The sequence below is a fragment of the Oncorhynchus nerka genome, unplaced genomic scaffold (genome assembly GCF_034236695.1).
Source record: "Oncorhynchus nerka isolate Pitt River unplaced genomic scaffold, Oner_Uvic_2.0 unplaced_scaffold_3445, whole genome shotgun sequence".
Taxonomy (NCBI): Eukaryota; Metazoa; Chordata; class Actinopteri; order Salmoniformes; family Salmonidae; genus Oncorhynchus; species Oncorhynchus nerka.
This window is the reverse complement of record NW_027037850.1, coordinates 2,959-23,085: the sequence shown is the minus strand read 5'-3', so window position 1 is coordinate 23,085 and position 20,127 is coordinate 2,959. Positions and strand designations below refer to the sequence as shown.

The window sequence follows — 20,127 nt, the reverse complement described above, 5'->3', positions numbered from 1 at the left end:
CACCCCCTCTCCTCTGGCTATGTAGACCCCCACCCCCTCTCCTCTGGCTATGTAGACCCCCACCCCCTCTCCTCTGGATATGTAGACCCCCACCCCCTCTCCTCTGGCTATGTAGACCCCCACCCCCTCTCCTCTGGCTATGTAGACCCCCACCCCCTCTCCTCTGGCTATGTAGACCCCCACCCCCCTCTCCTCTGGCTATGTAGACCCCCACCCCCCTCTCCTCTGGCTATGTAGACCCCCACCCCCTCTCCTCTGGATATGTAGACCCCCACCCCCCTCTCCTCTGGCTATGTAGACCCCCACCCCCTCTCCTCTGGCTATGTAGACCCCCACCCCCCTCTCCTCTGGCTATGTAGACCCCCACCCCCCTCTCCTCTGGCTATGTAGACCCCCACCCCCCCTCTCCTCTGGATATGGAGACCCCCCACCCCCCTCTCCTCTGGCTATGTAGACCCCCACCCCCCTCTCCTCTGGCTATGTAGACCCCCACCCCCTCTCCTCTGGATATGTAGACCCCCACCCCCTCTCCTCTGGCTATGTAGACCCCCACCCCCTCTCCTCTGGCTATGTAGACCCCCACCCCCCTCTCCTCTGGCTATGTAGACCCCCACCCCCCTCTCCTCTGGCTATGTAGACCCCCACCCCCCTCTCCTCTGGCTATGTAGACCCCCACCCCCTCTCCTCTGGCTATGTAGACCCCCATCCCCCCTCTACATAGCCAGTGATAGCGGTAATGATATTTGGGGTGATAGTGGTAATGGTGATAGTGGTGATGATGATAGTGGTGATAGTGGTGATGATAACAGTGGTGATAAGAGTGATAGTGGTGATGATGATTGTGGTGATAGTGGTGATAGTGGTGATGATGATGATAGTGGTGATAGTGATGATGGTGGTGATAATAATGTTGATAATGAGGGTGGTGATGATAATAGTGGTGATAAGAGTGATAGTGGTAATGGTGATAGTGGTGATGATGATTGTGGTGATAGTGGTGATAGTGAGGGATAGAGGCGATAGTGGTGATGATGATGGTGGTGATAGTGATGATGGTGGTGATAATAATGTTGATAATGATGACGGTGATGATGGTGGTGGTGGTGATGATGATGATGATGATGATGATGATGATGATGATGATGCTAATGTTGGTGATGATGTTGATGATGGTGGTGATGATGATGATGATAATACTGCTGCTGATGATAATGAGTATAATGACAAAGATGTCTGTCATAATCCTAGAGTATTGTCTGCCTTTAGGTGAGTGTGGTGCTGATGTCCCTGGTGCCGGGGCAGGGCTCCACAGGTTGGTAGAGTCTCTGTATGGACTACAGGGAGAGAAGAGCCAGCTGAGGGGAGAACTACGGCTGCTGCACTCCCAACTGGAGCAGAGAGAACAGGACCGACACTCACGAGTACAGGTCTTCCAACATCAGGTACAGTCCATCACACATGCATATGCATGCACGAATGTAAACACGCATGCACACCGAGAGAGAGAGAGAGAGAGAGCAGAGAGAGAGAGAGAGAGAGAGAGAGAGAGAGAGAGAGAGAGAGAGAGAGAAAGTACAGGCTCAGTGATCACAGCCTTGCCATTGAGAAGGTTAGACACAGGAAAACCTGTCTCCCTGTAGAGGAAAGGCTGTGAAACCACTGCACAACAGCAGAACCTGAGACGGAGCTGCATTTCCTGACAAAATGTCAAAAATATAAAACAATTAGAGAGTGTCATTTCCCCAAATTTTAAACCCTTATTCAAGGTTTCAAAAACCTCTCTGATGAGAATAGGCTATCCATCCTGTTGGGGGAGGAAGCAGAGAGCTGTGGGTTGGCCCTGAGCAGTTTCTAACCTCTCTGGTAACTGAGTTAGGATGCTTGTATCTTTGTAGTGACTGGGTGTTTTGATACACCATCCAAAGTGTAATTAATAACTTCACCAGGCTTAGGGATATAGGGATATATATGGAGTAAAAAGTACATTATTTTCTTTCGGAATGTAGTGAAGTAAAAGTAAAAGTTGTCAAAAATGTAAATAGTAAAGTAAAGTACAGATACCACAAAAAAAACTACTTAAGTAATACTTTAAAGTATTTTCACTTAAATACTTTAAACCACTGCATTTCAGCTTTTCATGTTTTATTAATAGGTAAAAACTTTAAAAAACATCATTACGTTTAACACTATGGGGTATTGTGACACAAAATCTGGATTTAAGCCATTTTAACTTCAGGCTGTAACACAACAAAATGTAGAAAAAGTCAATAGGTTTGAAACAGTTTCTGAGGGCACTAGATATGTCACATATATGTTGGGATACACAATAATGGGCCGTTTTCATATATGTGACAAATATTTCTGCCTTATATCCACATATATGTGCATATATACATAATACTTATATGCTCATATATATGTAACACATTTAGTATTAAAATGTTTATTACATATTTGTCCCTTATATGATACAATACATCTGAACAATATGTGTTAACATATATGCTACAGGAGCATTATTTCAGTGATACTTGTAGTCATGGTAACAAAACAAAACAAACGACACGAAACACATCATTTAATCCTTTTCATCGCTTCTCAATTCAGCCATTTGACTGTTTTCAGACATTTCCCACTTGTCCCTTTGTTGCACGTGGGAAGCGCTTGGGCTCATAAACACAATTACTAAAGCTTATCAGATTCAGTTTAGTAAGAAATCCTTGACCATTTAATGCCCTATTTGCAATGATTGATTTGTAAATTCAATTAAAGGATAGCTAACTTTTTTTTACACCGTATCGTCAGTCAGATGGTTCCTTACCCTGGAAGTCGTCTATGGGCCAGGATCAACTGTAATCCATGTAATCCATCCATACTCTAACTGTAATCCATCCATACTCTAACTGTAATCCATCCATACTCTAACTGTAATCCATCCATACTCTAACTGTAATCCATCCATACTCTAACTGTAATCCATCCATACTCTAACTGTATTCCATGGTTCAGAGTGGTTTAAACAGCCACTATTAACTTCAGAGGATTTGGCCACAAACACAGAACTTTGTCTAATTGCCATCATCATGGTTGTTTTGTCAGCCATCTGGTCTAATAAAGTTAACATCTTCAATTGATTGAATTTAAATTGGCCCTAACCCTGTTATGGGGTGTTCATGTTTAAAGGGATAATGAGAGATTTAGAGATGTAGGTCTTTTTCTACTTCCCCAGAGACAGGTGTCCTCATGAATACCATTTGTATGTTTCTGCGTGCAGTTTGGAGATGATTGAAGTTAGCGTGCTATGAGTCATAATTCATACTTTAAAAACATTATGACAGTACCCGCACACTGTCAAATGCACATTTCCAATCGATGAACAAAAAAAAAAAAAACCTTCTCTCTCTTTTTCAGCATCCAACTGGCCCTTTTAAATCCCATCTTCTTCCTTTAAGCTTCTGTACAAGACCACAGACCTACATACTTCTTTCCTGTTTCCTCCCCAGATCGACGAACTGAAGAGCTGCATCGAGGAGCGGGAGGAGGAGCTAACCAGACTGAGAACGGACTCTGTAAGCATTCGAGACAATCTGCTCCATTTGTTATCAGCAAAGCTGCCGCGGTACATGTTTACACTGCTGCTGTAGTCAGAGACAAAATGGTGTAGTGTGAAAATCCCTGTGGTGTGTCAGCATTGAGGTATCTTTCACTGGCTTGGTTTTAAACCTATAGGGAAATCATACTGGTTAGGCAACAAACAGGCAACATTGTGGGACCGGTATTGACTGGTATAACCTGTTCATCATGCTTTAGTGTGATATAACCTGTTCATCATGCTTTAGTGTGATATAACCTGTTCATCATGCTTTAGTGTGATATAACCTGTTCGTCATGCTTTAGTGTGATATAACCTGTTCATCATGCTTTAGTGTGATATAACCTGTTCATCATGCTTTAGTGTGATATAACCTGTTCATCATGCTTTAGTGTTATATAACCTGTTCATCATGCTTTAGTGTGATATAACCTGTTCATCATGCTTTAGTGTGATATAACCTGTTCATCATGCTTTAGTGTGATATAACCTGTTCATCATGCTTTAGTGTGATATAACCTGTTCATCATGCTTTAGTGTGATATAACCTGTTCATCATGCTTTAGTGTGATATAACCTGTTCATCATGCTTTAGTGTGATATAACCTGTTCATCATGCTTTAGTGTGATATAACCTGTTCATCATGCTTTAGTGTGATATAACCTGTTCATCATGCTTTAGTGTGATATAACCTGTTCATCATGCTTTAGTGTGATATAACCTGTTCATCATGCTTTAGTGTGATATAACCTGTTCATCATGCTTTAGTGTGATATAACCTGTTCATCATGCTTTAGTGTGATATAACCTGTTCAGTCATGCTTTAGTGTGATATAACCTGTTCATCATGCTTTAGTGTGATATAACCTGTTCATCATGATTTAGTGTGATATAACCTGTTCATCATGCTTTAGTGTGATATAACCTGTTCATCATGCTTTAGTGTTATATAACCTGTTCAGCATGCTTTAGTGTGATATAACCTGTTCATCATGCTTTAGTGTGATATAACCTGTTCATCATGCTTTAGTGTGATATAACCTGTTCGTCATGCTTTAGTGTGATATAACCTGTTCATCATGCTTTAGTGTGATATAACCTGTTCATCATGCTTTAGTGTGATATCACCTGTTCATCATGCTTTAGTGTGATATAACCTGTTCATCATGCTTTAGTGTGATATAACCTGTTCATCATGCTTTAGTGTGATATAACCTGTTCATCATGCTTTAGTGTGATATAACCTGTTCATCATGCTTTAGTGTTATATAACCTGTTCAGCATGCTTTAGTGTGATATAACCTGTTCATCATGCTTTAGTGTTATATAACCTGTTCATCATGCTTTAGTGTGATATAACCTGTTCATCATGCTTTAGTGTGATATAACCTGTTCAGCATGCTTTAGTGTGATATAACCTGTTCATCATGCTTTAGTGTGATATAACCTGTTCATCATGCTTTAGTGTGATATAACCTGTTCATCATGCTTTAGTGTGATATAACCTGTTCATCATGCTTTAGTGTGATATCACCTGTTCATCATGCTTTAGTGTGATATAACCTGTTCGTCATGCTTTAGTGTGATATAACCTGTTCATCATGCTTTAGTGTGATATAACCTGTTCATCATGCTTTAGTGTGATATAACCTGTTCAGCATGCTTTAGTCTGATATCACCTGTTCGTCATGCTTTAGTGTAATCCATTGTGTTCCTCCTCAGGGAGCCACAGACTCGGAGAAGCGGGTTGTGTGTCTGTCAGCGGAGAACGAGAGTCTGAAACAGAGTCTGACTGTCACCCAGGGCCTCCTGCAGCAGCTCTCTGTCATCCCCTCCCAGTCCAGCTCTGTACTCATCAAGGTGAGAAGCAGTCCCAAACGGAACACTAGTCCCTATACAAGAACCACAAATATTGCATTTTAAGTTGTTTGAAGCTGAAACAGCGTAAAAATTGAACTTAAGAACAGGACACATAGAAATAGCACACATAGAACAGATCTACCATTTATTAGACTTGCTTTCAATGAGAATGACAGATCTATAACACACATTTATATGTGAATATGGTCTTGCTCTGTGTCTCCCCCTGATGCTTTAGTGTGATATAACCTGTTCATCATGCTTAGTGTTATATAACCTGTTCAGCATGCTTTAGTGTGATATAACCTGTTCATCATGCTTTAGTGTGATATAACCTGTTCATCATGCTTTAGTGTGATATAACCTGTTCATCATGCTTAATGGATATAACCTGTTCATCATGCTTTAGTGTGATATCACCTGTTCAGCATGCTTTAGTGTGATATAACCTGTTCATCATGCTTTAGTGTGATATAACCTGTTCAGCATGATTTAGTGTTATATAACCTGTTCATGCTTTAGTGTGATATAACCTGTTCATCATGATTTAGTGTGATATAACCTGTTCGTCATGCTTTAGTGTAATCCATTGTGTTCCTCCTCAGGGAGCCACAGACTCGGAGAAGCGGGTTGTGTGTCTGTCAGCGGAGAACGAGAGTCTGAAACAGAGTCTGACTGTCACCCAGGGCCTCCTGCAGCAGCTCTCTGTCATCCCCTCCCAGTCCAGCTCTGTACTCATCAAGGTGAGAAGCAGTCCCAAACGGAACACTAGTCCCTATACAATAACCACAAATATTGCATTTTAAGTTGTTTGAAGCTGAAACAGCGTAAAAATTTAACTTAAGAACAGGACACATAGAAATAGCACACATAGAACAGATCTACCATTTATTAGACTTGCTTTCAATGAGAATGACAGATCTATAACACACATTTATGTGTGAATATGGTCTTGCTCTGTGTCTCCCCCTGTAGGAGATTGTTCTCTCTAACGGTGCTCTGTCTCCCCCTGTAGGAGATTGTTCTCTCTAACGGTGCTCTGTCTCCCCCTGTAGGAGAATGTTCTCTCTAACGGTGCTCTGTGTCTCCCCCTGTAGGAGAATGTTCTCTCTAACGGTGCTCTGTGTTTCCCTGTAGGAGAATGTTCTCTCTAACGGTGCTCTCTGTCTCCCCCTGTAGGAGAATGTTCTCTCTAACGGTGCTCTCTGTCTCCCCCTGTAGGAGAATGTTCTCTCTAACGGTGCTCTCTGTCTCCCCCTGTAGGAGAATGTTCTCTCTAACGGTGCTCTGTGTTTCCCCCTGTAGGAGAATGTTCTCTCTAACGGTGCTCTCTGTCTCCCCCTGTAGGAGAATGTTCTCTCTAACGGTGTTCTCTGTCTCCCCCTGTAGGAGAATGAGAACCTGCGCAGCCGGGTGCAGCACCTGGAGAGTTCCCTGCAGCAGAGGGCTGATCAGCTGTCTCACCTGGAGCGACAGAGCGAACAAAGCGAGTGGAGGAGAGGAGAGGAGCAGAGGAGAAGAGAGGAGAGAGTGAGGGAGCTGCAGCTAGAGCTGGATAAAGAGAGGGCCAAAGAGCCACAGGTCAAGGTAGGGATTGTCTGAAAAAGACACCTTGCTGTATATACAATACCTTCTCATTCTCTTATTTTACCTTTATTTAACTAGGCAAGTCAGTTAAGAACAAATTCTTATTTACAATTACGGCCTACCCCGGCCAAACCCTTCCCTAACCCGGACAACTGTGCCCCGCTCTATGGGACTCCCGATCACAGCCGGTTGTGATACAGCCCAGGATCGAACCCGGGTCTGTAGTGATGCCTCTACCACTGTGATACAGTGCTTTAGACTGCTGCGCCACTCGGTCCCGGATTCATTCAAATGAATCTGATAACAGTTTTCTGATGGTTTGGAATCAGAAACTGGTCTTGTTGAATAAATGATTTTATATTAAATGAGGTTATAACCTTCATTGGTATTTTCCGGGACAGATTGTCACTCAAACTGTGGAGGTGGAGTCACCGGTGACGCTGAGGCAGTTGGCTGAGGCCAGAGAGAGGAACGAGCAGCTGTCAGAGAAACTGACCAATCAGAACGAGAAGAGCAGACAACTGGAGGAGCACATCAGGAAGTCAGATGAATTCAGCTGTAACCTGCAACACAAGGTGAGAACCAATGAAAAGTCACCTGCAACACAAGGTGAGAACCAATGAAAAGTCACCTGCAACACAAGGTGAGAACCAATGAAAAGTCACCTGCAACACAAGGTGAGAACCAATGAAAAGTCACAGTATTGGTTTGAACATCCTGTGAAATATTATTCTGTGAAATATTCATGAAGAAATATTACATTCCTGAGAAAAAATGTATTCTACTTCAAAGTTCACAATGACGAGATTTAACAGTTAAATTACTAACCAGAAGAAGAAACTATAGTGTATAATTACTAACCTTCATTCCTACCAAGCTATGCAAGTTATTGTCTGCATCCAATATGGCATCCTATTCCCTATGTCACGTACTACTGGGCCCATGTTGGCTGGAGCCCAATGGGCCCTGGTCTAAAGTAGTGAACGAAATAGGGAGCAGGGTGGCATTTGGGACGCATTCCAACTCATGAACCTCATCATCATATGCTGAATGTGAATGGCACTGCCTCTCCCAGATTGCAGCGTACGAGCGGGAGATCAGTGTACTGCAGGAGGAACTGCTGAAGGAGATAGGTCACCTGGAGGAGAAGAAGGAGGAGGCTGTGAAGGCTGCAGCGACCTGCTCCGTAGAACACTTCCAGAGCCTGCAGGACCAGTTCTTTAGTGAGTCCCATCTAGTACAACCTTCAGAAGCTTCTACAGGCTGTGCAGATATGCTATGATGGGCTTGTTGAATCTGGGAGCGCTGTTGATTCATAGGATGTTGTGCTTCATGCTCATCACATCACCATTGAGCATCTGTGACAGTCTCTCTTTCTTTCTTTCTTTCTTTCTTTCTCTGTGTGTGTGTCTGTGTGTGTCTGTCTGTGTGTCTGTGTGTGTGTCTGTGTGTGTGTCTGTGTGTGTGTGTGTGTGTGTGTGTCTGTGTGTGTGTGTGTCTGTGTGTGTCTGTGTGTGTGTGTGTCTGTGTGTGTGTGTGTGTCTGTCTGTGTCTGTGTCTGTGTCTGTGTGTGTGTGTGTGTGTGTGTGTGTCTGTGTGTGTCTGTGTGTGTGTGTGTCTGTGTGTGTGTGTGTGTCTGTCTGTGTCTGTGTGTGTGTGTGTGTGTGTCTGTGTGTGTGTGTGTCTGTGTGTGTGTCTGTCTGTGTGTGTGTGTATCTGTGCGTGTGTGTGTGTGTCTGTCTGTGTCTGTGTGTGTGTGTGTATCTGTGCGTGTGTGTGTGTGTCTGTGTGTGTGTCTGTGTGTGTGTGTGTGTCTGTGTGTGTGTGTGTGTGTGTGTGTGTGTGTGTCCTGTGGCAGACCTGCAGAAGCGTCTGACAGCGCTCCCTCCGACCCTGCGCACCATGAAGACAGACTACGCCAGCCTGAGGAGTCAGGTCCGCAACTTCTCCGACTTCTACGGAGCAGCCATCACCGACGCCAAGAAACAGGTCCCACAAAACACTGCTGCTGGATTAACCCGCGTTGTTTCAAGTCAAATCAAACTTGATTTAAAGTGCAATCAATCAAATGAAAGAGATAAAAAAAACTTACAGAAGGCAGCAGAAAAGATGTAAAGAGAAAACGATGTCTGAAGTTACAGTAAAGATATAACATTAATTAAAGGCCAAGCTGAAAAGGTGTGGTGTGTGTTCACTGTTTATCTCTGGCCTGTCTGTGTAGATATCAGCAGCTATGAGTGAGATTTCACCATTTATCTCTGGCCTGTCTGTGTAGATATCAGCAGCCATGAGTGAGATTTCACCGTTTATCTCTGGCCTGTCTGTGTAGATATCAGCAGCTATGAGTGAGATTTCACCGTTTATCTCTGGCCTGTCTGTGTAGATATCAGCAGCTATGAGTGAGATGTCGGAGGCCAACAAGGACCTCCTGGAGAAGTACAGGAAGGAGGTGGCACTGCGGAGGAAGTACCACGAGCAGCTGGTCGAGCTCAAAGGTATGTTGAAACAACTTCCAGATGAAGGAAGAGACTCGAGGAGGGAAAAATGGCAATTCTATATAACTCTGTATCATTATTAAAATAAACTGTCATTGTTGCTAGGCAACATCCGTGTGCTGTGCCGTGTGAAGCCGGTTCTGAAGGAGGACCAGCATGAGGAGGGCCAATCGGTGGTGGTAACCACGGACCCCAACAACGAATCAGCTCTCTCCGTGCTGAAAGGGCAGGGCCGCAGCCATAACTTTGAACTGGACCGTGTCTTCCACCCTCAGGCCACTCAGGAAGAGGTACTGAGAAACTCAGTCTCCATTACGAGACACAGTGCTGTCACTTCTCTATCTATTTAAATGAGTGGACGCCATGATGACTCAGTGGTGGTATTTCAGTTTCTGTGGTGTGACTCAAAACACAGCAGTGACTGTGAACGATACACACTCGCTAACCTTTGGTTTTCTACTGTGTCTAAGGTCTTCCAGGAGATCGAGCCCCTTGTGACATCCTGTATAGATGGATATCACGTCTGTATCTTTGCCTATGGGCAGACTGGCTCTGGGAAGACCTACACCATGGAGGTGTGTTGTAGCACTGCATACGAATGTGTAATGTAAGGTTTATAAATGTGTTGTTGTTAAATAAGGCTGAACATTTGATTGAAATTGACTCGTTGTATCAAAATCTCCATCCTTTGTTGTCGTCAGGGCAGCACAGAGAACCCAGGCATCAACCAGCGTGCTCTGAAACACCTGTTTAGTGAGATAGAGGACAGGAAGGACATGTGGACGTACACCGTGACTGTCAGCTCTGTGGAGATCTACAACGAGGTGCTCAGGTACCTTCCCAGTTGCTCTCCTTCCCTTCAATGACTGGCAGAAAAATATCCCAGCATTTAGAAGTGGTGATATGTTTTATGATTCATTATTCGAGTCTTCCGTTTTTATCTTTGTGCTACTATATTATTTTATATTAGTAAATGAGGCCTAAATATATGAAAAGTGCTTTAAGTTAGTGTGGTGATAAACTGCCAATAAGCTCCTGTTCTGTCCCCAGAGACCTGCTGAGTAAGGATGGAGAGAAGCTGGACATTAAGATCAACCCAGACGGAACAGGACAGCTACACGTCCCTGGACTCCGGCTCATAGAGGTCAAGAGCTTCCAACACATCAAGAAAGTGAGGAGACTCACATTTATTTTTCTCAGGGTGAAAGTCCTGGTAACTTTCCAGAGATTTCCTGTTTATTTCCTGCTGATTGGTAGAATCTTCCAAACATTATTTCTGGAAAACCTGGGAATTTGGGGAGAGTTACCTGAATTTTGCAACTGTATACTTTTCAGTGAGACTGATTTCTCCCAACATATCAATAGATAATTTCCTTGACTTTTCGACCTCGAATTGAATAATAATTTAATATACTGTATTAAGCCATTTAACAGACGCTTTTATTCAAAGAAACTTTCAGTCAACCGGCAAACATTTTACGTATGGGTTGCCCAGGGAGTAGAACCCACAATCCTGGTGTTGCAAGAGCCCTGCTCTACCTGCTGAGCCGTGCGCAACCTGCTGAGCCGTGCTCTACCTGCTGAGCCGTGCTCTACCTGCTGAGCCGTGCTCTACCTGCTGAGCCGTGCGCTACCTGCTGAGCCGTGCACCTACCTGCTGAGCCGTGCTCTACATCTCCATCAGAACCCTAATGGTTCATTTACTGTAATGGGAAAGTGTATACAATCAGATGAAAATATACCATGTGCAAGTTTCCTATAATTCTATATCACATTTCCATGAAATCTGTCACTTCCTGTGTAGCTTCTGGCGCAGGCGCGTCGTAACAGGATCACCTTCGGGACCCAGATGAACCAGCACAGCTCGCTCATGCCCTCCTCATGATCACTGTGCTGGGGACTGACCTGGCCAGCGGGGCCAAGACCACAGGTACGTCACACCTTAGAGACGGACACAGTGCCAACTAACCATTAGAAGCAGCAGGTGGCTGTCCTATTGCCTGTGATCAGGTACGTCACACCTTAGAGACGGGACACACAGTGCCAACTAACCGTTAACCAGGTGGCTGTCCTAGTGATCAGCAGCAGGTAACTGTTAGCAGCAGGTGGCTCCTATTGCCTGTGATCAGGTACGTCACACCTAGAGATGGGACACACAGTGCCAACTAACCGTTAGAAGCAGCAGGTGCCTGTCCTATTGCCTGTGATCAGGCACGTCACACCTAGAGACGGGACACACAGTGCCAACTAACCATTAGAAGCACAGCAGGCTGTCCTATTGCCTGTGATCAGGTACGTCACACCTTAGAGATGGGGACAGGTAACCGTTAGAAGCAGCAGGTGGCTGTCCTATTGTGATCAGGTAGACACCTTAGAGACGACACACAGTGCCAACTAACCGTTAGAAGCAGCAGGTGGCTGTCCTATTGTGATCAGGTACGTCACCTTAGAGATGGGACACACAGTGCCAACTAACCGTTAGAGAGCAGGTGGCTGTCCTATTGCCTGTGATCAGGTACGCCTTCAGAGATGGGACACAGTGCCAACTAACTGTTAGAAGCAGCAGGTGGCTGTCCTATTGTGATCAGGTACGCTCACACCTAGAGATGGGACACACAGTGCCAACTAACCGTTAGAAGCAGCAGGTGGCTGTCCTATTGCCTGTGATCAGGTACGTCACACCTTAGAGACGGGACACAGTGCCAACTAACCGGCTAGGAAGCAGTAGGTGGCTGTCCTATTGCCTGTGATCAGGCACGTCACACCTTAGAGATGGGACACACAGTGCCAACTAACCGTTAGAAGCAGCAGGTGGCTGCCCTATTGCCTGTGATCAGGCACGCCACACCTTAGAGATGGGGACACACAGTGCCAACTAACCGTTAGAAGCAGCAGGTGGCTGTCCTATTGTGATCAGAACAGCGGCTGTCATTTTCTGTTCATCACGAGATCTACATGCTGAATCACCACCGCTCATCGACGCCCGCTGCTTTTCAGCGTCGTCGGCGAGGTGTGTTTTGTCCGGGTGCACTACTCATTTGGCAAGTGGGCCGTTCCAAATATTGACACGATTCAAGGGACCAGAAAATATTACATTAACGGGGATTTTTTTTTGTGACATCTGCAGGCAAGTTGAACCTGGTGGACCTGGCTGGCTCTGAGAGGGTCTGGAAGTCAGGAGCTGAAGGAGAGAGGCTGAAGGAGGCCCAGAACATCAACCGCTCCCTGCTGGCTCTGGGGGACGTTATCCAGGCTCTGAGGGGGAAGGAGAAACACATCCCCTTCAGAAACAGTCGCCTCACATACCTGCTGCAGGACTCACTGGGCAAGGGGCAACAAGACGCCATGGTGGTGCAGGTAGGGACTCAGGACAGAACAGTACGCCTGATATGGTGGTGCAGGTAGGGACTCAGGACAGAACAGTACGCCTGATATGGTGGCAGGTAGGGGACTCAGGACAGAACAGTACGTCTGATATGGTGGTGCAGGTAGGGGACTCAGGACAGAACAGTACGTCTGATATGGTGGTGCAGGTAGGACCAGGACAGTACAGTACGCCTGATATGGTGGTGCAGGTAGGGACTCAGGACAGAACAGTACGTCTGATATGGTGGTGCAGGTAGGGACTCAGGACAGAACAGTACGTCTGATATGGTGGTGCAGGTAGGGACTCAGGACAGAACAGTACGTCTGATATGGTGGCAGGTATGGTATGGTGCAGGTAGGACTCAGGACAGAACAGTACGCCTGATATGGTGGTGCAGGTAGGGACTCAGGACAGAACAGTACGTCTGATATGGTGGTGCAGGTAGGGACTCAGGACAGAACAGTACGTCTGATATGGTGGTGCAGGTAGGGACTCAGGACAGAACAGTACGTCTGATATGGTGGTGCAGGTAGGACTCAGGACAGAACAGCACGCCTGATATGGTGCAGGTAGGGACTCAGGACAGAACAGTACGTCTGATATGGTGGTGGTGCAGGTACGGACTAGGGACAGGACAGTACAGTACGTCTGATATGGTGGTGCAGGTAGGGACTCAGGACAGAACAGTACGTCTGATATGGTGGTGCAGGGGGACTCAGGACAGAACAGTACGCCTGATATGGTGGTACAGGTAGGGACTCCAGAGAACAGTACGTCTGATATGGTGGTGCAGGTAGGGACTCAGGACAGTACAGTACGTCTGATATGGTGGCAGGTAGGGACCCGTGGACAGAACAGCACGCCTGATATGGTGGTGCAGGTAGGGACTCAGGACAGAACAGCACAGTCTGATATGGTGGTACAGGTAGGGACTCAGGACAGAACAGTACGTCTGATATGGTGGTGCAGGTAGGGACTCAGGACAGTACAGTACGTCTGATATGGTGGTGCAGGTAGGGACTCAGGACAGAACAGTACGTCTGATATGGTGGTGCAGGTAGGGACTCAGGACAGAACAGTACATCTGATATGGTGGTGCAGGTAGGGACTCAGGACAGAACAGTACGTCTGATATGGGGGTGCAGGTAGGGACTCAGGACAGTCTGATACACACAGATTACAATGTCTGTATATCCATCTATATGTATACTCATAGGGCTGGCTTCCCGGACATTAAGCCTTGTTTACATTTACATTTAAGTCATTTAGCAGACGCTCTTATCCAGAGCGACTTACAAATTGGTGCATTCACCTTATGACATCCAGTGGAACAGTAGTGCATCTAAATCTTTTAAGGGGGTGAGAGGGATTACTTTATCCTATCCTAGGTATTCCTTAAAGAGGTGGGGTTTCAGGTGTCTCCGGAAGGTGGTGATTGACTCCGCTGTCCTGGCGTCGTGAGGAGTTTGTTCCACCATTGGGGGCCAGAGCAGCGAACAGTTTTGACTGGGCTGAGCGGGAACTGTACTTCCTCAGTGGTAGGAGGCGAGCAGGCCAGAGGTGGATGAGCGTAGTGCCCTTGTTTGGGTGTAGGGCCTGATCAGAGCCTGGAGGTACTGAGTGCCGTTCCCTCACAGCTCCGTAGGCAAGCACCATGGTCTTGTAGCGGATGCGAGCTTCAACTGGAAGCCAGTGGAGAGAAGCGGAGGAGCGGGGTGACGTGGAGAGGAACTTGGTAAGGTTGAACACCAGACGGGCTGCGGCGTCTCTGGATGAGTTGTAGGGGTTTAATGGCACAGGCAGAGAGCCCAGCCAACAGCGAGTTGCAAGTAATCCAGACGGGAGATGACGAGTGCCTGGATTAGGACCTGCGCCGCTTCCTGTGTGAGGCAGGGTCGTACTCTGCGGATGTTGTAGAGCATGAACCTACAGGAACGGGCCACCGCCTGATGTTAGTTGAGAACGACAGGGTGTTGTCCAGGATCACGCCAAGGTTCTTAGCGCTCTGGGAGGAGGACACAATGGAGTTGTCAACCGTGATGGCGAGATCATGGAACGGGCAGTCCTTCCCCGGGAGGAAGAGCAGCTCCGTCTTGCCGAGGTTCAGCTTGAGGTGGTGATCCGTCATCCACACTGATATGTCTGCCAGACATGCAGAGATGCGATTACGCCACCTGATCATCAGAAGGGGGAAAGGAGAAGATTAATTGTGTGTCGTCTGCATAGCAATGATAGGAGAGACCATGTGAGGTTATGACAGAGCCAAGTGACTTGGTGTATAGCGAGAATAGGAGAGGGCCTAGAACAGAGCCCTGGGGGACACCAGTGGTGAGAGCACGTGGTGTGGAGACGGATTCTCGCCACGCCACCTGGTAGGAGCGACCTGTCAGGTAGGACGCAATCCAAGCGTGGGCCGCGCCGGAGATGCCCAACTCGGAGAGGGTGGAGAGGAGGATCTGATGGTTCACAGTATCGAAGGCAGCCGATAGGTCTAGAAGGATGAGAGCAGAGGAGAGAGAGTTAGCTTTAGCAGTGGTCTGGAGAAGAGAGGAGGGGATAGGGTCAAGCGGGCAGGTTGTTGGGCGGCCGGCCGTCACAAGACGCGAGATTTCATCTGGAGAGAGGGGGAGAAAGAGGTCAGAGCACAGGGTAGGGCAGTGTGAGCAGAACTAGCGGTGTCGTTTGACTTAGGCAAACGAGATCGTGATGTCGTCGACCTTCTTTCAAAAATGGCTGATTAAAGTCATCTTAGAAGGAGGAGGGGGAGGAGGATTCAGGAGGGAGGAGAAGGTTGCAAAGAGCTTCCTAGGCTAGAGGCAGATGCTTGAATTTAGAGTGGTAGAAAGTGGCTTTAGCAGCAGAGAGAGAGAAGAGGAAAATGTAGAGAGGAGGGAGTGAAAGGATGTCAGGTCCGCAGGGGAGGCGAAGCTTTCCATTTCCGCCGGCTGCCCGGAGCCCTGTTCTGTGAGCTCGCAATGAGTCGGCGAGCCACGGAGCGGGAGGAGGACCGAGCCGGCCTGGAGGATAGGGGACATAGAGAGTCAAAGGATGCAGAAAGGGAGGAGAGAGGGAGGGTTGAGGAGGCAGAATCAGGAGATAGGTTGGAGAAGGTTTGAGCAGAGGGAAGAGATGATAGGATGGAAGAGGAGAGAGAAGCGGGGGGAGAGAGAGCGAAGGTTGGGACGGCGCGATACCATCCGAAGTAGGGAGCAGTGTGGGAAGTGTTGGATGAGAGCAGAGGGAAAAAGGATACAAGGTAGTGGTCGGAGACTTGGAGGGGAGTTGCAATGAGGTTAGTGGAAGAACAGCATCTAGTAAAGATGAGGTCGAGCGTATTTCCTGCCTTGTGAGTAGGGGTCCTACCTTGTCCTGGACTAAAAAGCATTCTGAATGGAGAAGTCCATACTGTATTTAGCCTACACATTACAAGACAACTAGGCTAAGGTGGTGCAGCCTGGCTTACACAACATACAGTACACTACATCAAACACACTGATTATACTGTCATATCTGTCTGGAAGTGTCCTCTCTGATCCTCTGGTCCTCCTCCAGGTGTCTGCTCTGGAGAGTAACGTGGGAGAGACCATGTGTTCTCTGAAGTTTGCTGAGAGGGTTTGTAAGGTGGAGCTGGGGCCTGCAGCCAGGAAGATACAGAGAGGAGGAGGAAGCCATCAGTGTGACTAGAACTCCCCTTCCTGAAGTCATCCAACTTCCTGTTCCCATGGACGACCAGGACTCCAGGGACTCAACAGACACGCAGCCAACCAAATACATCAACAAGCAATAACAACATCAAACAACCCCCTCTTCCCAGTCAGTCTATCAGTCTGTCTATCAGTTCGCCAGCTAGCCAGCCAGTCAGTCAACCCATCAGTCTGTTTATCAGTCAGTCAGTATAAAAGCTACCAGGTGTGTATTCAGTGAGATTAAATATTGAGAATATTGCAGATTCTCTAGTCTACCGATCATAATGTCTGTTCATGTCATGCACAGGAGGTTGGTGGCACCTTAATTGGGAAGAACACATGGTTTCCATGGTTTCCAGGTGTTTGATGCCATTCCATTCGCTCACGTTACACCCACCTGAACAGACCCCAGCTGTAACGTTACACCCACCTGAACAGACCCCAGCTGTAACGTTACATCCTCCTGAACAGACCCCAGCTGTAACGTTACATCCTCCTGAACAGACCCCAGCTGTAACGTTACATCCTCCTGAACAGACCCCAGCTGTAACGTTACATCCTCCTGAACAGACCCCAGCTGTAACGTTACATCCTCCTGAACAGACCCCAGCTGTAACGTTACATCCACCTGAACAGACCCCAGCTGTAACGTTACATCCTCCTGAACAGACCCCAGCTGTAACGTTACATCCTCCTGAACAGACCCCAGCTGTAACGTTACATCCTCCTGAACAGACCCCAGCTGTAACGTTACATCCTCCTGGAACAGACCCCAGCTGTAACGTTACACCCACCTGAACAGACCCCAGCTGTAACGTTACATCCTCCTGAACAGACCCCAGCTGAGTGTAACGTTACATCCTCCTGAACAGACCCCAGCTGAGTGTAACGTTACACCCACCTGAACAGACCCCAGCTGTAACGTTACATCCTCCTGAACAGACCCCAGCTGTAACGTTACATCCTCCTGAACAGACCCCAGCTGTAACGTTACATCCTCCTGAACAGACCCCAGCTGTAACGTTACATCCTCCTGAACGGACCGCAGCTGTAACGTTACATCCTCCTGAACAGACCCCAGCTGTAGCGTTACATCCTCCTGAACAGACCCTAGCTGTAACGTTACATCCTCCTGAACAGACCCCAGCTGTAACGTTACATCCTCCTGAACAGACCCCAGCTGTAATGTTTCATCCTCCTGAACAGACCCCAGCTGTAACGTTACATCCACCTGAACAGACCCCAGCTGTAACGTTACATCCACCTGAACAGACCCCAGCTGTAACGTTACATCCTCCTGAACAGACCCCAGCTGTAACGTTACATCCTCCTGAACAGACCCCAGCTGTAACGTTACATCCTCCTGAACAGACCCCAGCTGTAACGTTACATCCTCCTGAACAGACCCCAGCTGTAACGTTACACCCTCCTGAACAGACCCCAGCTATAACGTTACATCCTCCTGAACAGACCCCAGCTGTAACGTTACATCCTCCTGAACAGACCCCAGCTGTAACGTTACATCCTCCTGAACAGACCCCAGCTGTAACGTTACATCCTCCTGAACAGACCCCAGCTGTAACGTTACATCCTCCTGAACAGACCGCAGCTGTAACGTTACATCCTCCTGAACAGACTCCAGCTGTAACGTTACATCCTCCTGAACAGACCCTAGCTGTAACGTTACATCCTCCTGAACAGATCCCAGCTGTAACGTTACACCCACCTGAACAGACCCCAGCTGAGTCTAAAATTATCCTGATAAAGAAGGGCTATGACTTGAGGTCTCCGTGACAACGTCATCAGGATAACAGATAAGATTGAAGGGATAGGATGTCTCTACTGTCTCCTGTCTGCTGCTGTTCAGATAAGAAGTCTCTACGGTCTCCTGTCTGCTACTGTTCAGATAAGAAGTCTCTACTGTCTCCTGTCTGCTACTGTTCAGATAAGAAGTCTCTACGGTCTCCTGTCTGCTGCTGTTCAGATAAGAAGTCTCTACTGTCTTCTGTCTGCTCCTGTTCAGATAAGAAGTCTCTACGGTCTCCTGTCTGCTGCTGTTCAGATAAGAAGTCTACTGTCTCCTGCTGTTCAGATAAGAAGTCTCTACTGTCTCCTGTCTGCTGCTGTTCAGATAAGAAGTCTCTACGGTCTCCTGTCTGCTGCTGTTCAGATAAGAAGTCTCTACTGTCTCCTGTCTGCTGCTGTTCAGATAAGAAGTCTCTACTGTCTCCTGTCTGCACCTGTTCAGAAAAGGCCCTTGTCATCAGCTCATCTGCATGATGCACCAACCAGTATGACATCATCATCAACAACACACTAACCCGAGTGCCAAGACAACCTCTACCTTTGAAACTTCCCACTAGAACCACAACTAAACAAAACATGCTGTTTCCTTTGACTGAATTGCCAGGAGTTCTTCATCAGGGGTTGTATGTTTCAAGCATCTCAGAATATGAGTGCTGGTCTAGGATCAGGAACTCCCTGTAGTTATTATAACAGTCTTCATTATGACCTGAGAGGCAAAACTGATCCTAGATCAGCACTTCTACTCAGACATTTTGGGAATACAGGCCTTGAATGCTATTTCCACCATCACAATGCTTAGAGATGTTTCATTAAGATGTAACATGTTCTCCAAGAGATGAGTGTCACAGTAGATACACATCTGTGCTGTTCTATTCTTGCAGTATTAACTATCAAGCTATATCTTCTATATGATAACACGTGAGCTTCTTTGATTCCAATATAGACATGGCCTATTTTAAAAAGGTACTGTAGTGTGTAGGATCAATCTGAGTTTTGTGTAAGTGATGGATTGGGCTGTACTAGCTCTGGTCCAGGGTGTTAGTACAGCTACCTTCAGGTAGTCTCTGGTCCAGGGTGTTAGTGTGGCCTGCTGAAGTCTCAGCAGGGGGCATGTTAACTCCATGGACCAGAGTGTTAGTGTGGCTTGCTGAAGTCTCAGCAGGGGGCATGTTAACTCCATGGACCAGAGTGTTAGTGTGGCCTGCTGAAGTCTCAGCAGGGGGCATGTTAACTCCATGGACCAGAGTGTTAGTGTGGCCTGCTGAAGTCTCAGCAGGGGGCATGTTAACTCCATGGACCAGGGTGTTAGTGTGGCCTGCTGAAGTCTCAGCAGGGGGCATGTTAACTCCATGGACCAGAGTGTTAGTGTGGCTTGCTGAAGTCTCAGCAGGGGGCATGTTAACTCCATGGACCAGAGTGTTAGTGTGGCCTGCTGAAGTCTCAGCAGGGGGCATGTTAACTCCATGGACCAGAGTGTTAGTATGGCCTGCTGAAGTCTCAGCAGGGGGCATGTTAACTCCATGGACCAGAGTGTTAGTGTGGCCTGCTGAAGTCTCAGCAGGGGGCATGTTAACTCCATGGACCAGAGTGTTAGTGTGGCCTGCTGAAGTCTCAGCAGGGGGCATGTTAACTCCATGGACCAGAGTGTTAGTGTGGCCTGCTGAAGTCTCAGCAGGGGGCATGTTAACTCCATGGACCAGAGTGTTAGTGTGGCCTGCTGAAGTCTCAGCAGG

General features: G+C 47.1%; 1 protein-coding gene and 1 pseudogene across 1 annotated transcript; both read left to right on the top strand.

Moving 5' to 3' along the window:
* The first annotated feature begins 1,229 nt into the window (after positions 1-1,229).
* On the top strand, positions 1,230-16,705 carry LOC115122312 (kinesin-like protein KIFC3; annotated as a pseudogene).
* Positions 16,706-17,381: 676 nt separating this feature from the next.
* Positions 17,382-18,675, top strand: LOC135566757 (uncharacterized). Its single transcript, XM_065014376.1, has one exon. The coding sequence runs from the start codon at positions 17,774-17,776 to the stop codon at positions 18,380-18,382; it is 609 nt and encodes a 202-aa protein (XP_064870448.1). The 5' UTR covers positions 17,382-17,773; the 3' UTR covers positions 18,383-18,675.
* The last annotated feature ends 1,452 nt before the right edge of the window (positions 18,676-20,127 follow it).

Coding starts and splice junctions, on each gene's coding strand:
- LOC135566757 (XM_065014376.1), top strand. CDS start 17,774: ATGTTTCATCCTCCTGAACAGACCCCAGCTGTAACGTTACATCCACCT.